The following is a 19,989-nucleotide window of genomic DNA, read 5'->3' on the forward strand; positions in this document are numbered from 1 at the left end:
ACACACACACACACACGTATACAAGAAATGTATATGAGAAACCTGTTAGATTTACACAGAAATGCAGCGGTTTGGGAGGGCCAGAGAGACCAGCCAGTGACCTCACAGTGCCACTCTGTTATGATTCGCCGTCAACCCGCTGACGGATTTGCATGATTCATAGTATAAAAATAGGAAACAGAATGTGACTTTTATCCTCTTAAACTAGATCAAGGTTAGCCACCTTTGAACTTGCCCAAGGTCTGTGTCCGAAGAATGTTCCATGTGAATTTGAAAACTCTGGCAGTAAGAGGACTGGACTTATGCTGAGCACAGACAGATGGACAGACGGATGGATGCAAAGCCTTCACAATACCCAATGGCCATATTTTGATGGACTCAGGTATCAAACAGAAAAAAATGGGGCAAAATTAATAACAAGTATCAAATTGCACACCACACACAGCCTAAAAATAAGGCTCCTGGAAATGCAAAAACAATGAACAAAAGACCTCTTTTCAAAAAATGAAGCTGCATCAAAAAAAAAAAACTTTATTAATAATGCTGCCTCTCAGTCTCTCACCTGAAACTGCTGCTGAGCACTGAAGGCTGCAGAAACATTGGGTGGAAGCTGTGTTGCTATAGCAACTGGTGTAACTGCCTGGCCGTCCTTTCCCGTGACAACTTTTACCTAAACAAAGAACGATAGCCAGAGGACAAAATCAATGTGCAAATCCCCTTAAAAGTTCCCACTTGAACACCCACAAAATTTCAGCTGAAGTAATACCTCGTCGTTAATGACCTCAGACTGTTCCTCATCTTCGTCTTCATCTTCAATGTCCAAGTCATTCTGTCTCAAGTAAGTGTACAAGGGGACACAGGGCTTCTTCTTAAAAGCAAGGTAGTCCATCATGTTCCCCTGGAGGTGCTGAAGAAAGAAGAGCTCAACCAGATATTCTTTGAACATCTCCTTGAGGTTCTCCATCTTCTTGGTGTGGTGCTCCAAGCACTGTTTCCTCAGCTGGGCTATCTCTGGAGTCGAAGGAGCGATTTCCTCCAGCTTCTTAGGAGTCTGTTTCTTCATTGTTCCTACTGTCATGGTAGTGGCTACAAGAGGGTTGTTGGGGATGATTTGGGGCGCACTAGTGAGGGATGGGCTAGAAGGTGGAATGGTGGTAGGTATACTGAATGATGCTGTGGCAGTTGTTCCTACCCCAGTGACCACACCCTGTGGTGTCTTCTCAAAAATCATAGGGCGTGCCAGCTGTCCTTGAATGATGCTGCTTATTTGTGGAGGTAGGTTGGAGGTGGTTATGTGGCCAGGGCTGCCCAGAGTGGGAAGAGCAGCGCCAGTGGCCACTGGGCTTTGAGGTCCAAGGTGGTGGATGGTACCCCCAGTCTGTGAGTGGGGCTGGGAGAGCCGCCGCTCCCTTGCCATGCCTGGAGCACTTGAAGAAGCCAGCTGCACCTGGCCAGATGTGGCAGGGGCAAGCTGTGCCAGCCCCGTTCCTTCTTGATAAACAAAGTGGCCACTTCCTGATGGACTACCTAAACTCATCTGTCGCACCAACATACCAGCATCAACAAACCGTGTTGGACTCTGTCCGCACACGCTCAGGGCAGTTCCAGGAGCTCCAGGCCTTGTCACACCTTGCAGTGGGACTGGACTGTGCTGGGTGGGACTCTGGGGCTGCATGGGCTGTGGCACAGGTGAGGTGACTTGGATGTAGGATGATGGAGCATGCTCAAACCTCCACTGAGGCGCAGTGTGCTGGAAGCCAGGAGAAGCAGGGTTCTGCAGGGGCAGCGGTGTTAAAGTGATCTGCTGGTTACCTGTCATCATCTGTCCCACATTTTGTAAGGTGATGTTCATGTTCTGGCCAGTGACTGGGCTCCGGCTCATGATGATCTGATAATTGGGAGACTGTGGTGCTGACGGACTGGCAGCAGAGGAAAATGTAGCCACAGGAGATTGAGGGTGTGTAGCTGCAGCTTGTTGCTGTGTAGCTACCATACTGGGCTGCTGCTGCTCGTCGCCTTCAGACCCGCTGACAGACTTGGATCTCTGGAGCTGTCGTTGCATATTCTGCGATCCACTTCCATGGTGCATTGCGTGACACGAATACTATGCCTAAATATAATAACCTGTGGAAGGAGCAGAACAGAACACAGTAATTTTCAAATAAGGACCATAACTGATGACTGTTTTGCCATCTATGGATTACTACAAGTAACCTTTTCAAAAAGGATTAAGCATGCATAAACTGGACCAACTGGCAGTTTGGAAATAGCACACATACTCAACATACTCAACAATTAAACACACACACACACACACACACACACACAGGCCTGCAAAAGGAGCAGGAAGCTTCTCTATCAATCAATTTATGTCCATCAGCCCTCCAAAAACTAAATGCATCCATGCACAAGAAAAAAAAAATTACATGCATATTTCTCATTAAGAGCCAGATGTTACAGCCGAGGCCCATACAAAAATAATTATGGAACAGCAATGGTAGTTACTCACTAAGTCCATGTATAGATGTTCTGATTGAGGGTTAATTTAATGGTAGTTACTCACAGAGTAAAAGTACAGATGTTTTGATTCAGAGTTAATTTAATGATAGTTACAGAGTCCACATATACAATGTTTTGATTCAGAGTTAATTTAATGCTAGTTACTCAGAGTAAACATACAGATGTTTTGATTCAGAGTTAATTTAATGCTAGTTACTCACAGAGTAAACATACAGATGTTTTGATTCAGAATTAATTTAAAGATAGTTACTCACAGAGTAAACATACAGATGTTTTGATTCAGAGTTAATTTAAAGATAGTTACTCACAGAGTAAACATACAGATGTTTTGATTCAGAGTTAATTTAATGCAAGTTACTCACAGAGTCAATGTATAGATGTTCTGATTCAGAGTTAATTTAATGCTTACTTACAGAGTAAACGTACAGATGTTTTGATTCAGAGTTAATTTAATGGTGGTTACTCACAGAGCCCATATGCAAATGTTTTGATTCAGAGTTCATTTAATAGTAGTTACTCAGAGTCAATGTATAGATGTTTTGATTCAGAGTTAATTTAATGGTGGTTACTCACAGAGCCCATATGCAAATGTTTTGATTCAGAGTTCATTTAATAGTAGTTACTCAGAGTCAATGTATAGATGTTTTGATTCAGAGTTAATTTAATGGTAGTTACTCACAGAGACCACGTATAGGAAAACGTGCGCACGAATTATCACGGTCAGGAAATTATGAACTCCTAAGTATGCATGAACAAGAGTCGTCATACTCAACAACTTTCTTTTTATTTTTATTTTGTTATCAAAAACTGTTTTTTCAATTATTTATTTATTTTTACTACCTAACATTCTTAGCATTTTTCCCCCCACACAAAGTTAAACAATGTTCATTAAGGTGTGTGTGAGACTGTGTGTGCATGTGTGTGTGAGTGTGTGAGAGGGAGAGAGAGGTTGGTCTACTGACCGAACAGTCCTATGCTGTTTCTCAGATCTTCATTTACTTTAATGAAAACCAGTTGTTCCACATGGCTAGGGTCTAGGTTTGCTCGTTGTGGACTGACCACATTTCCAGCTGTGCTAAAAACATGCTCAGACTGGACACTAGTAGGTGGACAACTGAGATGTTGCAGTGCAAAGCCTGTCAAATTGGGCCAGCACTGGAGCTTGCCTGACCAGTATTTCACTGGTCATCTGTAAGGCTGATGTCCCCATCTGCCAGGTCGGCCTCCACATCGCCTGATGGCAAATGTGTCCTCACTGGAACAGCCGATTTCATTTTCTGCAGGAAGGACAGGATTGAAGTGTCTCTTCTGTGTTCCTTGCAGGTGCAGCCACAAGGTCACAGAGCTCCATCCTACGGAATAAGCCCCAACCAGTCCCAGCAGAAGACTGCCCCTCCCTGAGCCTGGTTCTGCTGGAGGTTTCTTCCTGTTAAAAGGGAGTTTTTCCTTCCCACTGTAGCCAAGTGCTTGCTCACAGGGGGTCGTTTTGACCGTTGGGGTTTTACATAATTATTGTATGGCCTTGCCTTACAATATAAGGCGCCTAGGAGCAAATGTTTGTTGTGATTTAGCGCTATATAAAAAAAAATTGATTGACTGATTGATTGAATAATGTCCTCTTCAGTGCATCCACATCAACACTGTTTGGGAAACAGCTGGCCTTATATCTGGGGTCAAGGAGAGTGGCGAGCAGAAATGTGGAGGTTGCAAAGATGGGTTCAAAATGCCATTCTAGTTCTTTGCTCAGACTGGCTGCGAGTTTCCTTGCTGCTGCAGACTTTTCCCTGGACTCGGCTGTACCATCTTGGTCCTGCCCCTCTGTGGCATCCTGATCATCACCACCAGTCATGACATGATCAGAGTCATCACCAGCTGCACAAGCCCCCAGATGCAGGGACCTGATGATGGAGCACAAGCCATGCAGTAGAGGGATGACCTCAGAGATGGAGGCACTGTGTTTAGAGAGTGCTCGTGTGACCTCCTCAAAAGGACTCAGAACAGTGAACATGTCTGATGCCAACCCCCACTCATTTGGATAGATGACTGTCGGAGCTCTACCCATGTTGGGCTCCTGTATCATAATCTGTACGGCCCTGCGCTGCTCCACCAGCCGCTGGAGCATGTAGAACGTATAGTTCCACCTTGTCTTTACATCTGTTATGACAGTGTGCTGGGGGAGGTTCAGCTGTGTTTGCAGCTCATGTCGTCTGTTGTTGGCATTGCTTGAGTGATGAATGTAGCCAGAGACGGTCCTGGCTTTGGACAGAAGGGATGTCACAATCCTGTCCTGCTCCAGTGCCTTGATCACCACCAAGTGAAGTGTATGGGACATGCAACGCATGTGCCCAAATTCACTTAAAGCCTTCACCACGTTGGCTGCATTATCTGACACGACAAACTTCACTCTAACAGACTGTCACACAGACTCCTCCCACTCTCTCATCTTTTCTTTGAGGCAGCACAGAATGTTGTTTGCTGTGTGTTCGATGTCCAGCACACCAACATTTAGCAGCCCTGCTTTCCTCTGCACTGATGATTCACCACACGTTCACACCAGTGCCCAGTTATACAGAGGTATGCATGGGCACTGTGGTTGCTGGTCCAGAGATCGGTCGTAAGGTTGATGACACCTCCATCAGCTGGACCAGCACCCCTCTCATTGCCTCATACAGCTCAAGCACTACAGTTCTACTGAAATAGTGCCTTGACAGGATCTTATACTTGGGCTCTAAAAAGGCAACAAGAGACTTGAAACCTCTCCTCTCCACCACAGAGAAAGGCTCAGATCAGTGCAGATCATTTTACCAATCACCTCCATCATTTTTTTTTTGGCCGGGGATGGTTTGCAGAGAATGGCTGCTTTGCTGTAAATGCAGTGAGTATTGGTGAAGAGGAGGAAGAAGGTGAGCCCTTAGCAGCACTCAGCTGAACACCAGTGTCCTGAGAAGAAATGCTGCCAGGAGAGGTGGAGGTGGTTGATACAGTGGGCTTTCTCATGTGATGAACATATAACAGATGGCTACGTAGAGATGCTGTATTGTAATGTTTTGGATCTCTGCTTATTTTGAACTCGCAAAACTTACACATGGCTTTGGAGGGATCATTTTCACAAACAGTGAAAGAGTCCCACACTGCAGAGTAGGGCTGCAACAAACGATTATTTGGATCATCGATGAATCTGATGGAGTTTAGACAACATTAATCAGATTAGCGGGGAATTTTTTTTTTAAATGTGCCAGGGAAACAATTTTTCTCTCCTTCCATGACTTTATTTAACAACAGAACATTATTTGAAAACTTAAAATACTTGAAAATCAACAAATCGTCAGATGTCCCTTGGCTGTTGAAATATAAAATAATAAAGAACTAGAAGCATTCAGAGAGTGCAAACCTCCGCCAAGGCCCAAAACATCTACACACCGTGGAATCACTGAACCTAAAAAAGTCTAACAATGATGTTTGCTCAGTAGTAAAAAAGTTTCATCTGCTGTGACTGGATAGCATGTATCCTTAGCGCTTGGCATCACAGTTTATTGCAACTTGCACCTTTCCCAGAAGCTACTGTCATCTGAGCACTGATATTGATATTGCATGTGCTTATAGACAAAAACAAATAAGACAAAATTCAATTTATTATTCAACTAAACTGCAAATATATGAATTTTTTAACATTTATGAAACACTTCTCTAAACAAGGCCATAGGGTCACTGACCCTAAAGAGATTCCCTCCTTGGCACAGTGATCCATTTCTTTTTTCTCTAAAATTGTATTAATATATAAACAAAAATAAATTTAAGAAATATTACAATTTGAAAACAAATGCACCCGAACGCGATGACAGCTGCAACTGCTTAATGCTAACTTTTAACATTGAAAATGCCATAGACATGCTAGCGCGTTAGCATGGGGATTCGGATCGTGATCCAGATCACCACTAAAATTTAATCACATGTTCCTCTTGTCATTTCCAACCACTCCACAAAATTTCATCAAAATCCGTTCAAAACTTTGAGTTATCCTGCTGACAAACACACAAACAAACAAACGCGACCGAAAACATAACCTCCTTGGCAGAGGAAATAAAACAGTTTATAATAAAGAACAAAAATAATTATATCAAATGACAATGCTTTATCAAAATGCTGAGTTGCCAAAAAACTACACTGAAACATATGTTATAAAATATGGTGAAAAAAGAGGTATTTTTGTTGCTGCAAATGAGCAATTAGCATAACCAATTAACCATAAAACCTAAATCAAACACTGTAGCCTGACTCATTATATGTGCAACATTCTCTGTATAACTTGTAAACTATGTGGTCACTTCACAATGACACATGCGACTCATGTCTCTTTCTCTAAAATTGTATTGTTGCATTATTAGTTATTATTACTATTATTATTGTTGCTATTATTAATATATAAATAAAGATAAATTAAAAAATATTCTAATTTGTAATACATTTGACTCTTTTACGACAGCAGCTTAATGCTAAATTTAACATTGAAAATGCCATAAACATGCTAATGCGTTAGCATTGGCGTTAGCATAAAATACATCTATCAACTGTTTCAGAATAAAATCAAATCAATTTTATTTATATAGCGCCAAATCACAACAACAGTTGCCCCAAGGCCCTTTATATTGTAAGGCAAAGCCATACAATAATTACAGAAAACCCCAACGGTCAAAACGACCCCCTATGAGCAAGCACTTGGCGACAGTGGGAAGGAAAAACTCCCTTTTAACAGGAAGAAACCTCCAACAGAACCAGGCTCAGGGAGGGGCAGTCTTCTGCTGAGACTGGTTGGGGCTGAGGGAGAGAACCAGGAAAAAGACATGCTGTGGAGGGGAGCAGAGATCGATCACTAATGATTAAATGCAGAGTGGTGCATACAGAGCAAAAAGAGAAAGAAACACTCAGTGCATCATGGGAACCCCCCAGCAGTCTACGTCTATAGCAGAATAACTAAGGGATGGTTCAGGGTCACCTGATCCAGCCCTAACTATAAGCTTTAGCAAAAAGGAGAGTTTTAAGCCTAATCTCAAAAGTAGAGAGGGTGTCTGTCTCCCTGATCCGAACTGGGAGCTGGTTCCACAGGAGAGGAGCCTGAAAGCTGAAGGCTCTGCCTCCATAACAGGAGACCATAACAGAAGACCATAACAGGTCAGTTTAACATAAAAGAGGTAAATATTCCTCACATACATATGCTCTTTAGGGCTTTAGTGGGGAAAAATTAAGATAAAGTGAAATAAAACAAATGAAACCAACAAAGCAGCAGCTTGAAGCACTCCTTCATTGGTTCAAGATTCAAAGCAAAGCTCGGTTGATTATATGGAAGAAAAAACATTTGCGGTAAAACAAAGTTATTTAGCAACTAATCGATGACTAAATTAGTTGACAACTATTTTAATAATCAATTTTAATCGATTAACTGGATTAGTTGTTTCAGCTCTACTGCAGAGGTCCTTTTGGTTTTTGGTGGAGAAGGACCTCCATCACCACATGCAATATTGGTGTCAGTGGTTGGCAAGGTGGGTGCTACCACTACTGTTACTGTGAGTGATATTGCCTGGTTCAGTGTACCCTCTGTATCACTCATTGTATATGAGAGAGAGAGAGAGAGAGAGAGAGAGAGAGAGAGAGAGAGAGAGAGAGAGAGAGAGAGAGAGAGAGAGAGAGAGAGAGAGAGAGAGAGAGAGAGAGAGAGAGAGAGAGAGAGAGAGAGAGAGAGAGAGAGGAGAGAGAGAGAGAGAGAGAGAGAGAGAGAGAGAGAGAGAGAGAGAGAGAGAGAGAGAGAGAGAGAGAGAGAGAGAGAGAGAGAGAGAGAGAGAGAGAGAGAGAGAGAGAGAGGAGAGAGAGAGAGAGAGAGAGGAGAGAGGAGAGAGAGGAGAGAGAGAGAGAGAGAGAGCACTATGTAACAGTTAAAATATCTATTGTATTCAAAGCCTATAAAAATCCTATATACAGTATATAAAGCTTAATTTGTAATACAGTGGTCCCTCGCTATATCGTGGTTCACCTTTCGCAGCCTCGCAGTTTCGCGGATTTTTTTAGTGCAATTTTGTATGCTTCTTCTTTTTGTTATTTTTAACAGCGCATTGTGTTCTGCGTCCTCATCAGGCGGGCCAGTCGGCATCACCGTGATTGCTCTCACTGCCTCCGATGCGCTTACCGAGTCTCCGGGCTCGTTAAGCGCTGCAGCAGGCCACTCACACCGCCCTCCTGTCTGCTGTGCCGAGCTGCAGCCAAAATCTGGCAACAGGTCCAGAGACTACACTCGCTGTTTTGTTGCAGAGTGCGCCAGCAGCCCGCAAGGATAGAATTCAGCAGCGCTGCACGGTCTCGGTAACCGCAGGTGCAGAGCTCCGTGGACACTAAGAGAAGTTTGTATCTTTAATGACTTGGATTCTTTGCGGGTCCCACATCCATCCTGCAACAGTAACACCGGAGGCAGTGAGCGAAGGGAGCGCACGCACATTGTGTTCTGCGTGTGTCTGTTTATAAGAATCTTCTCGGCCAGAAGAAAAAAAAAAAAAAGAGCGCCAACAACTACCCATAACTGTGTTCTTCACTCGGAAAAAGACACCTGCACCGAGGTGTGACTCAGTGGAAAAAGGCGCGACAGCAACGCGGTGCCAGGACAAAGAGGTGCGATCAGAGGAACGGTGAAATACTGGTCAGTCACTATTAATAATTTCTTATATGTGTCCAACCTCGTAGGGTGATCGTTAAAATTAAATTTGTTAGTTCTACAAGCCATCATAATTATTTATAGGAAAACGTTCTATTTTTATTTCTCAAACAAATGTTTGGGCCTGAAAACAGGTTTTGATATTTGGTTTCATTCTATAATACTGGACTTATTTTTCTACTAAGGTTTGAACTTTGAGTGTTTACACAGGAGAGGAAAGTGAGAAAATGTTAATGCCTGTTTGAGAAAAGTGTATAAAGTGTGTAGTGAGGACTTTTACAGCCTTAAAACATCTATAATAATTGCAAAAAATAACGCTGACTACTTCGCGGATTTCGCCTATCGCGGGCTATTTTTAGAACAGAACTCCCGCGATAAACGAGGGACCAGTGTATTTATATCTAGTTTATGAACTGCAGTGAGAAAGTGTCAGATACTGCATGCAGCCATATACAATAAAAATATTAATACAGACTACTTTGTGTGTTCTTATTTCTGATTGTAAACCTTTATTACACTTATAAAACACAACTATAGCATATATATTTTGAAAGTACAGGTTGTCCTGAAAAAAGGAGACATAAAACTTGATTGTGGGATGCAGGGAGAGCTGTTAACAGCAATTATTATATGGTATGTGATTTTGCCAACTTCTGATTGGCCCATTCGCCACTTTCTGAGCTGTACCACATGCCGAGTTGACCGCTGGTGGAGCCGAGTACACCTCGCGTGCAGCGTAGCGCTAGCCAATCGAGCAACGCCTTCTATCGATAACGACCAATCAGATAACGCGATACAACACCTACTTCGGCCCGCTTCAAGTTGCGTCATGCGTCGTCATGACGACGCGGTGTACACAATGCAGTAAAAACTAAGGGCAAAGAAAAAAAAAAAAACACTGCTGGCTGCAGCAGCTCCTCGGTCTTCTGTCACAAATGTGTTTGTCATATGTGTATAGTCCATAAAAGTCCTGCTCACAGACTGATTGACAGGACATGTCCACATCAAGTATAACTCCAGACATCTCCACATTTAGACAGTTTGTTCGTGCGCATGCGCATCTCACTGTCAAAGTAGGAAGATAAACTATAACAGAACTCAGAGCACAGAACTGCAGCTCAGCACAAATACAAAGTAGAAGATAAATCAGAGTGCACAGTCTGTCTGCAGCCAAACTGCACTCTGATTCCTCTGTGCAGAGAACCCACAGGCTGCGTTCTCACCTCCTCTCTGCCCCCTGCTGCGTGCACCTGACGCAGACATTCCTGCATCGTCAAGACACCACAGGAAGCTCGAGGCAGCCCCGCTGTGAAAGGGGCTTTAGAGATTGTGCTCATGAAGTATTTTGGACCTGTTGGTGCAGTATGACAGTAATAATAAAGAGCTGAAACTTGAGATTGATTTTTCAGTTTTAGTATGTTTGACAAACTCCCAATTTTCTTGTTTACCATATAATAAAACAGTTATTGACTTGTGATGAGGTGTACTTGTGATTATGCGGACCTGGTCAGGATGAGGTTCACCGGCCTCGGTGAACCTCATCTTGACCAGGTCTGCATAATCACGAGTACACCTCATCAAAAGTCTATAATTGTATATAATAAAACATTTATGCCAGGCGAGTGAACTGTCCAAACAATGCCCTCGGACCCCAGAGGGTTAACCACTGAACCTGAAACATGACAGTAGATGCGCGAAACAATGTGGACTAAGTCTCTTTGCCAAAGGGTATTCCATGTGACGTCAGTGACCCTATGGCCTTGGCGGGGGTTTGCGCTCTCTGAGTGCTTCTAGTTAGTCACAAAGTCCACATATAGATGTTTTGATTCAGAGTTAATTTAATGGTAGTTACTCACAGAGTCCACATATAGATGTTTTGATTCAGAGTTAATTTAATGGTAGGTACTCACAGTGTCCACATATAGATGTTTTGATTCAGAGTTAATTTAATGGTAGGTACTCACAGTGTCCACATATAGATGTTTTGATTCAGAGTTAATTTAATGGTAGTTACTCACAGAGTCCACATATAGATGTTTTGATTCAGAGTTAATTTAATGGTAGGTACTCACAGTGTCCACATATAGATGTTTTGATTCAGAGTTAATTTAATGGTAGTTACTCACAGAGTCCACATATAGATGTTTTGATTCAGAGTTAATTTAATGGTAGTTACTCACAGAGTCCACATATAGATGTTTTGATTCAGAGTTAATTTAATGGTAGGTACTCACAGTGTCCACACACAAATGTTTTGATTCAGAGTTACTTTCATGGTAGTTACTCACAGAGTCCACATATAGATGTTTTGATTCAGAGTTAATTTAATGGTAGGTACTCACAGTGTCCACACACAAATGTTTTGATTCAGAGTTACTTTCATGGTAGTTACTCACAGAGTCCACATATAGATGTTTTGACTCAGAGTTACTTTCATGGTAGTTATTCACAGAGTCCACATATAGATGTTTTGATTCAGAGTTAATTTAATGGTAGTTACTCAAAGACTGCACTTATAGATGTTTTGATTCAGAATTAATTTAATGGTAGTTACTCAGAGTCCACGTATAGATCGGTGTTTTGATTCAGAGTTAATTTAATGGTACAGTCACTTGCCCAGTTCTGGATCACTGCTGTAGTACTTGCGCTGCCGTTTCTCGTAATCAGCGCGAATAAGCTAATACTTGGTACCAATGGAAAGACTTATGTTTTGTCTACAAATGACCACAAGCTCGACCGGATCCAGCCACCTTTGTGATCAGCAGAGGAATCAAAACATCTCAGTCTCCGTGGTGTGTGCGCGCTTTCTGACTCACTCATTCGTGCAAGTGTGAAAGTGACGACCTCTAAGAAGTAGCAAAGTGAGTTAGCCATTCAGTGTCATTGGATCTAGAAAGGGAAAATACTTACTTACTTGGGTAGAAAATGTCAGTGTGTTATGTCTACCTGTTTAATTGCTGCGCGGATTTATCTCTGACGCGAAAATTTGCCGGTTGTGGATCACTGAAGCAGCAGCCTCGTGTCAGGACTTGTGAGTCATGTGGACTTTGGGGGTCATCTCCACATCACGAATGGGCATGAACTGTGGGGGCTTTTACTTTTTAATTCGAGAGAAATCTCACCTCCACACATTTCAAACAATCCTTTGCTCTCCATCTGTAATGTTCACACGGGACACGATGCGAGCGACAGCAGCGACAGGTTGCCGTGTAATCCCTATGGAACGACGCATTTTGGCGCCAAGTCACGCAGCGCAACGTGATGGATGCGAATGAAGCGACGCGAGTGATAGCGATTTTGAGCGATTGGCGCGATATTGCGTCGCGTTGCCCTCCTCCCCAAGTTAAAAAATCTGAAATTTTTCGTCTTGTCGCACCACGATGACCAATCAGGGACTGAATATGTAGTGACTTGGAGGTGTCTGGAGTTTGACTGAGGATGTGAACATGTCCTGTATCGTAGCAGCCTGTGAGCAGGACTTATGTCTCTTTTGTCCTTTATTTCACAGTTTTTGGAGCAAGCAGGAGCCCCAGCAGCAGCGGGAGTGGAGTTTCTTTCACCTTGTATCTACGTGCGCATGCGAGTTAATCGTCCATGGAGATTATTTTACTTAACTACACAGATGTATAATAAAACAAATGGTGAATGGTTTCTAAACACAATTATGACAGAGTTTTTTGGGAAGTGCAAGCTGCAGCCCCACAGCAAGCAGCGGAGTTTCTTTCTTTATTTATTTTTTATTGTTTATATGTGCGCGCGGGAGCGGGACAGGATGTCCTCAAACTGGGTCCCGCAGAGGCAGAAGGACCACTGAAAGCGGCCGTCATCCAGAAGCAGCTCCTGCAGCAAATAATGATACTCTTGGGAACGTCTCATGACGTTTGTCAGCTTTCCACAACAACTCGCTCCGTGTGATCAAGGTCCGTCATGTTAACTCGACTGACAACCGGAGCCAGCGAGCGGAATGGAAGATCCTCCTATTTGATGACGCACCGGGGCGAATTTTCGCAGCAAAAGCGAGCGACACACCGGGCGATGGTGGCGCGTCCGTCGCCACACGACCCCTGCGAATTGTGGCGTCTGATCGTGCCTGGTGTGAACGCGGCATAACAATACAAGGTGCAAAATGATAGCAAATTGGGGCACCTTGTGCTATCCTGAACCACTTCATTCAGTTAAAAGCTTAGGGGGAGATGTCAAAATCCAAGAATATTTATTACCACAGATTTTATTTGATCTTCATTTATTTATTATTTAAAAACACTTCATTTTTTGCTTGTAAAAATGTATAACAGTGCCTTTCGAAACCAAGTAAATATAAATATTTTGTGTACAAAACACATTCTCGGGCAGAGTGATCCATTTCCGGCAAATATTTGCACCACACATAACGTGGCTTCACACTTTAAGTAGAATGGCTACCCCATCCTGACTTCTTCAGCTAGATAACATCCAGATACCCAATACAACAATACACAATAAAGGACATTCAGTTGCATTATGGCGCTGTATAGTGGAACTTTAAAAAAGGTGATCCGGAAATGGGCAACCGTCTGTAGTTACTCACAAAATCAACGTACAGATGTTCTGAGTCAGAGTTAAGTTAATGGTAGTTACTCACAGAATCAACGTACAGATGTTTTGAGTCAGAGTTAAGTTAATGGTAGTTACTCACAGAATCAACGTACAGATGTTTTGAGTCAGAGTTAAGTTAATGGCAGTTACTCACAGAATCAACGTACAGATGTTTTGATTCAGAGTTAAGTTAATGGTAGTTACTCACAGAATCAACGTATAGATGTTTTGATTCAGAGTTAAGTTAATGGTAGTTACTCACAGAATCAACGTATAGATGTTTTGATTCAGAGTTAAGTTAATGGTAGTTACTCACAGAATCAACGTACAGATGTTTTGATTCAGAGTTAAGTTAATGGTAGTTACTCACAGAATCAACGTACAGATGTTTTGAGTCAGAGTTAAGTTAATGGTAGTTACTCACAGAATCAACGTACAGATGTTTTGAGTCAGAGTTAAGTTAATGGTAGTTACTCACAGAATCAACGTACAGATGTTTTGAGTCAGAGTTAAGTTAATGGTAGTTACTCACAGAATCAACGTACAGATGTTTTGAGTCAGAGTTAAGTTAATGGTAGTTACTCACAGAATCAACGTACAGATGTTTTGAGTCAGAGTTAAGTTAATGGTAGTTACTCACAGAATCAACGTACAGATGTTTTGAGTCAGAGTTAAGTTAATGGTAGTTACTCACAGAATCAACGTACAGATGTTTTGATTCAGAGTTAAGTTAATGGTAGTTACTCACAGAATCAACGTATAGATGCTTTGATTCAGAGTTAAGTTAATGGTAGTTACTCACAGAATCAACGTATAGATGTTTTGATTCAGAGTTAAGTTAATGGTAGTTACTCACAGAATCAACGTATAGATGTTTTGAGTCAGAGTTAAGTTAATGGTAGTTACTCACAGAATCAACGTACAGATGTTTTGAGTCAGAGTTAAGGTAATGGTAGTTACTCACAGAATCAACGTATAGATGTTTTGAGTCAGAGTTAAGTAAATGGTAGTTACTCACAGAATCAACGTACAGATGTTTTGATTCAGAGTTAAGTTAATGGTAGTTACTCACAGAATCAACGTACAGATGTTTTGATTCAGAGTTAAGTTAATGGTAGTTACTCACAGAATCAACGTATAGATGTTTTGATTCAGAGTTAAGTTAATGGTAGTTACTCACAGAATCAACGTATAGATGTTTTGATTCAGAGTTAAGTTAATGGTAGTTACTCACAGAATCAACTTATAGATGTTTTGAGTCAGAGTTAAGTAAATGGTAGTTACTCACAGAATCAACGTATAGATGTTTTGATTCAGAGTTAAGTTAATGGTAGTTACTCACAGAATCAACGTATAGATGTTTTGATTCAGAGTTAAGTTAATGGTAGTTACTCACAGAATCAACGTATAGATGTTTTGATTCAGAGTTAAGTTAATGGTAGTTACTCACAGAATCAACGTATAGATGTTTTGAGTCAGAGTTAAGTAAATGGTAGTTACTCACAGAATCAACGTACAGATGTTTTGAGTCAGAGTTAAGTTAATGGTAGTTACTCACAGAATCAACGTATAGATGTTTTGAGTCAGAGTTAAGTTAAGCCTAGTCTACACTAGCAAACATTTGTTTGCCATGAAAAGTTTGCCCGAGTTTGATAGTGTGGACGTACTGCCAAACACCACCAAACCAGTTTGCAAAAGTTTGGACATATTCATTCTTGAAAACATGTTTGGTGAAGTTTGCCAACAAACAGCCAATCAGAGAAGAGCTGGTGATCATGTGAATTACTAGTTGGACAAAATGGCAGCCTCCAAGAAGGAAAGAGTGTGGGGATTTGAAGAGATACAAAATTTAATTGAGGAATATGAGAAACATCCATGCCTATACAACACCATAATCAAGTGTGTGTCTTGCTTTTGTATCAGTGGCTCCACCTTCTGAAGGAGTTCCTCGAAAGCTGCCTCATCCATCCTCAGAAAGGTCTTATAACTTGGTTTGTCTGAGGACTGTATTTCTTTAAGAAGGCAATTGTAGGCCCCATACTTGTGTCTTTTCTTAATCCAGGATCTGCACCACAAGCGAGGTTTGTGTTGCTTTTGGCGGGGCAACAACGTTCCACAGCAATTACACATATTACTGCTGCAGATGCCCTGACGACTTCTCTCTTGAATTTTGCCATTGTTTCTGACAATTTTTAGAGGGAAAGTACAAACATTTGTTTGGTAATGTTTGGTAATGTTTCATAGTATGGACGCCTAAGCCAAACATAAGCAAACGCGGTGTTTGGTAATGTTTGCAAACAAAAGTTTGGTCAAGTTTGCCAGTGTAGACTAGGCATTAATGGTAGCTAGTAACAGAGTGCACATATACTATACTTAACGTTATATTCGCCTCACGAACAAAATGACAAAGGCACTCTCGTGTGATTTGCTCGTTCATAAAAATAAGTATGCTTTAATCTTAATGTGATGTGAGGCGTAAGAATGCTGTGTTGCGTTTGAAGAATTAAAATTAATAAACGCGTTTTCGGGTCGCGGCTCGCTGTTGCTAACGAGGAGCTAGGCCAGCTAACGCTGAAAAACTACAACACAATTATCACTTGACGGGCTTTACTTACACGAAACAGGTACTCTGAAGCGGTGTATAAATCTTAAGTCATGGTTCCAAAGACACGTTCGCTGTAATAATAATTACGATATATACAAAAAAAATAATAATAATATTTGAGTATTGCTACGACCTTTTGGAGCTAATCCCACTCAGCAACATGGCGACCGTCACAACCTTTAACCCGGAACACCATAGTTTTCTTCTTCGTAATGTGCGGGAGGCGATTGACGTTTGATGGTGCACTACCGCCACCAGCTGTCAAACATGAGATATTCACTCATCTAGCGGGGGGAACATATGCCTATGGGGGAACACCCTGGACACAATGCCAGTCAAATGCGGACCAGAAATTTACATACACACACACACATATATATATATATATATATATATATATATATATATATATATATATATATATATATATACAAGGTCTCTTAGATAATAAACCGACCCTTTTATTTTTTTTTTTTAACTATATGGATTTGAAAGACATGCGATTACACCAATCATGCTTGAACCCTCGTGCGCATGCGTGAGTTTTTTCACGCGTGTCGGTGACGTCATTTCCCTGTGGGCAGGCCTTGAGTGAGATGTGGTCCCACCCTCTCGGCTGAATTCCTTTGTTTCACACGCTGCTCGAGACGGCGCGCGTTGCTTTATCAAAATTTTTTCTGGACCTGTGAGGAATATCCGAGTGGACACTATTCGAGAAATTAAGATGGTTTTCTGTGAAAAGTTTAACGGCTGATGAGAGATTATGGGGTGTTTCTGTCGGTGTAAGGACTTCCCACGGAGCGGGACGTCCTGCAGCGCTTCCAGGCGCTGTCGTCGGCCTGTTTCGAGCTGAAAACATCCTAATTTAAGGCTTAATTCACCCAGGACATCGTGAGAGAACAGAGAAGATTCAGAAGAGGCCGGCATGAGGAATGATTCTCCAGCCTATCAAGTAGAATATGATGATCCACTGTATCAAATGCAGCACTGAGATCTAACAGCAACAGAACTGTAGTGGTGTCCGAATCCATTGTAAGCAGAAGATCATTCACCACTTTAGTGAGAGCTGTCTCTGTGGAATGATATTTTCTAAAAGCAGACTGCAGTGGCTCAAAGAGATTATTCTCAGTAAGATAGTCTACGAGCTGTTGTGACACCACTTTTTCCAGACTTTTAGAGCAAAATGATAGAGTTGATATCGGCCGATAGTTTTTCAGTACACTTGGGTCAAGATTAGGTTTCTTAAGTAATGGTTTAATCACTGCAGATTTGAAACATTTAGGAACAGATCCAGAAGTTAAAGAAAGATTAATAATTTCCAGCACAATCGGCCCAAGAGTGGACCACAGGTCCTTAAACAGTTTTGTTGGTATACGATCAAATAAACAGGTTGTACTTTTTGCTGACGTTACGAGTTTTGTCAGCATGTCTAGAGAGATTTTCAATTTCAATTTCAATTTATTTTCATTTATATAGCGCCAAATCACAACATTCATTCAGTCATGTTCTACCGCTTAGTCCAATTAAGGGTCGCGGGGGGCTGGATCCTATCCCAGCAGCCATAGAGCGCGAGGCGGGGTACACCCAGGACAGGACGCCAGTCTGTCGCAGGGCCAAATCATAACAGAGTTGCCTCAAAGCGCTTCACACAGGTAAGGTCTAACCTTACCAACCCCCAGAGCAACAGTGGTAAGGAAAAACTCCCTCTGAGGAAGAAACCTCAAGCAGACCAGACTCAAAGGGGTGACCCTCTGCTTGGGCAATGCTCCAAAACATAAATTACAGAACAATTCACAGAACAATTCACGGACGAATATACAAGAAATTCTATTGGCGCACAGGACAGGAGGATCGCCAACACGAACACAACTCCCATCTCTGGATGGAGCTGCACCTTAAACAGAGAGAAAAAAACAGAATCAGGCATCAGAAAGACAAGAAATACTGTATAATTTGTCAGCATTAAACAACAAGAGATACTATAAAATTCTGTAAATCTAGGTAATACCTCAGTAGTGGCGCCCACCTCAATAGCAGGGTGTAGTGGCTGGGTTAATGCATGCTGGGATATGTTCAACCTAATGTCAACTATTTTCTTCTCAAAGTAATCTAGGAAATCTTGTGCTGTAAAAGGAGAGTGAGCGACAGGTGGTTGTCCATGAATAAGTGTTGCCACCGTGTTGAACAAGAACTTTGAGTTATGCTTGTTTTTGTTGATCAGAGTAGTAGGTCCGCTTTGTAGCCAATAATGCATGCTTATGGTCTAAGATAGCATCACGCCACGCAAGGTGGAATACTTCTAATTTTGAACGACGCCATTTCCATTCTAGACCTCTTGCTTTATGCTTGAGGTCAAGCAGGTAATCACTGAACCAAGGTGACTGCGATTTGGGGGAGCGCGGTTTCAACACAGGTGGTGTAATCATGTCGAGTGTCGTTTTGAGCACTGAGTTTAAACTATCCACAAGTCTGTCTACTGACTGGGTATTTGTCAAAAGTGAGGCTAAGACATCAGGCAGTCTAGCTTCTTGTTCAGTCTTAGTTGAGGAGTTGATGCATTGCTGCAGTGATAAATAAGACTGTTATTCCACTAAAGATGGCAGCGAAACTGTAAACTTAATAAGTGAGTGATCAGAGACCACTGATGTAACAGGCATGATGTCAATATTCGTGACAGCAATACCACGTGCCAGAACCAGATCCAGGGTATTTCCACTAATGTGCATCGAATCCTGAATGCATTGCCGAAATCCTAATGCATCCACAATTTCCATAAATGATTTGCAGAGGGGATCAGAAGGCTTATTTATATGAACGTTAAAGTCACCAATGATCAGAATATTATCTGCACTAGTTGACAAGTTAGAGATGAACGCACCAAATTCATCTAAGAATTCAGAATATGGGCCAGGAGGCCGATATACAGTGACAAAGTAATACGGCTGATTTTTTATTCTTCTGACCTTGGCAATGCGTAATATCCTGAGCGGAGCGGAGAATCAGATGCTCAAATGAGTTCTATTTGTGACCCCCAACAGCTAATAAGCTAAACCTGGATTTATAAATAAGATCAACACCCCCGCCTTGCTTTGCATCACGAGGGACGTGACTAAATGTATATGCTGGTGGGCAGGCTTCATTTAAGGGGAGGACAGCTGTAGGTTTAAGCCAGGTTTCACATAACCCTATCATATCTAAGTGATGATCAATAATTAAATCATTAATCAGCAATGATTTTGAGGACAGTGATCTTATGTTAATGACACCCAGTCTAAGGACCTCAGTGGGGTTGACAGTTGAACTGTTTGGGTTTAGGGGTGGTTCCAGAGTAGCATATATAAGATGCCTAGAAGTAGGTTTAGGTTTGAGATATTCCACGCGCGTTGTAGGTAGCTCATGGATTCCACACCCAAATTTGTCATATATATATATATATATATATATATATATATATATATATATATATATATATATATATATATATATATACACTCAACAAAAATATAAACGCAACACTTTTGGTTTTGCTCCCATTTTGTATGAGATGAACTCAAAGATCTAAAACTTTTTCCACATACACAATATCACCATT

General features: G+C 41.7%; 1 protein-coding gene across 2 annotated transcripts in view; it reads right to left on the minus strand.

The window, feature by feature from the left end:
* ep400 (E1A binding protein p400) overlaps positions 1-16,571 on the minus strand; it is a 231,378-nt gene extending 214,807 nt beyond the window's left edge. For both annotated transcript variants that reach the window (XM_034169641.1, XM_034169640.1), the window contains exons 1-3: positions 16,408-16,571; positions 767-2,124; positions 563-670 (exon numbers count right to left, since the gene is read on the minus strand). In XM_034169641.1, the coding sequence (XP_034025532.1) occupies positions 563-670; positions 767-2,089 (1,431 nt within the window). In that variant the 5' untranslated portion in view covers positions 2,090-2,124; positions 16,408-16,571. The remainder of the gene's footprint in view (positions 1-562; positions 671-766; positions 2,125-16,407) is intronic.
* Between the last annotated feature and the right edge of the window lie 3,418 nt (positions 16,572-19,989).

Source organism: Thalassophryne amazonica, chromosome 5, assembly GCF_902500255.1.
Source record: "Thalassophryne amazonica chromosome 5, fThaAma1.1, whole genome shotgun sequence".
NCBI lineage: Eukaryota > Metazoa > Chordata > Actinopteri > Batrachoidiformes > Batrachoididae > Thalassophryne > Thalassophryne amazonica.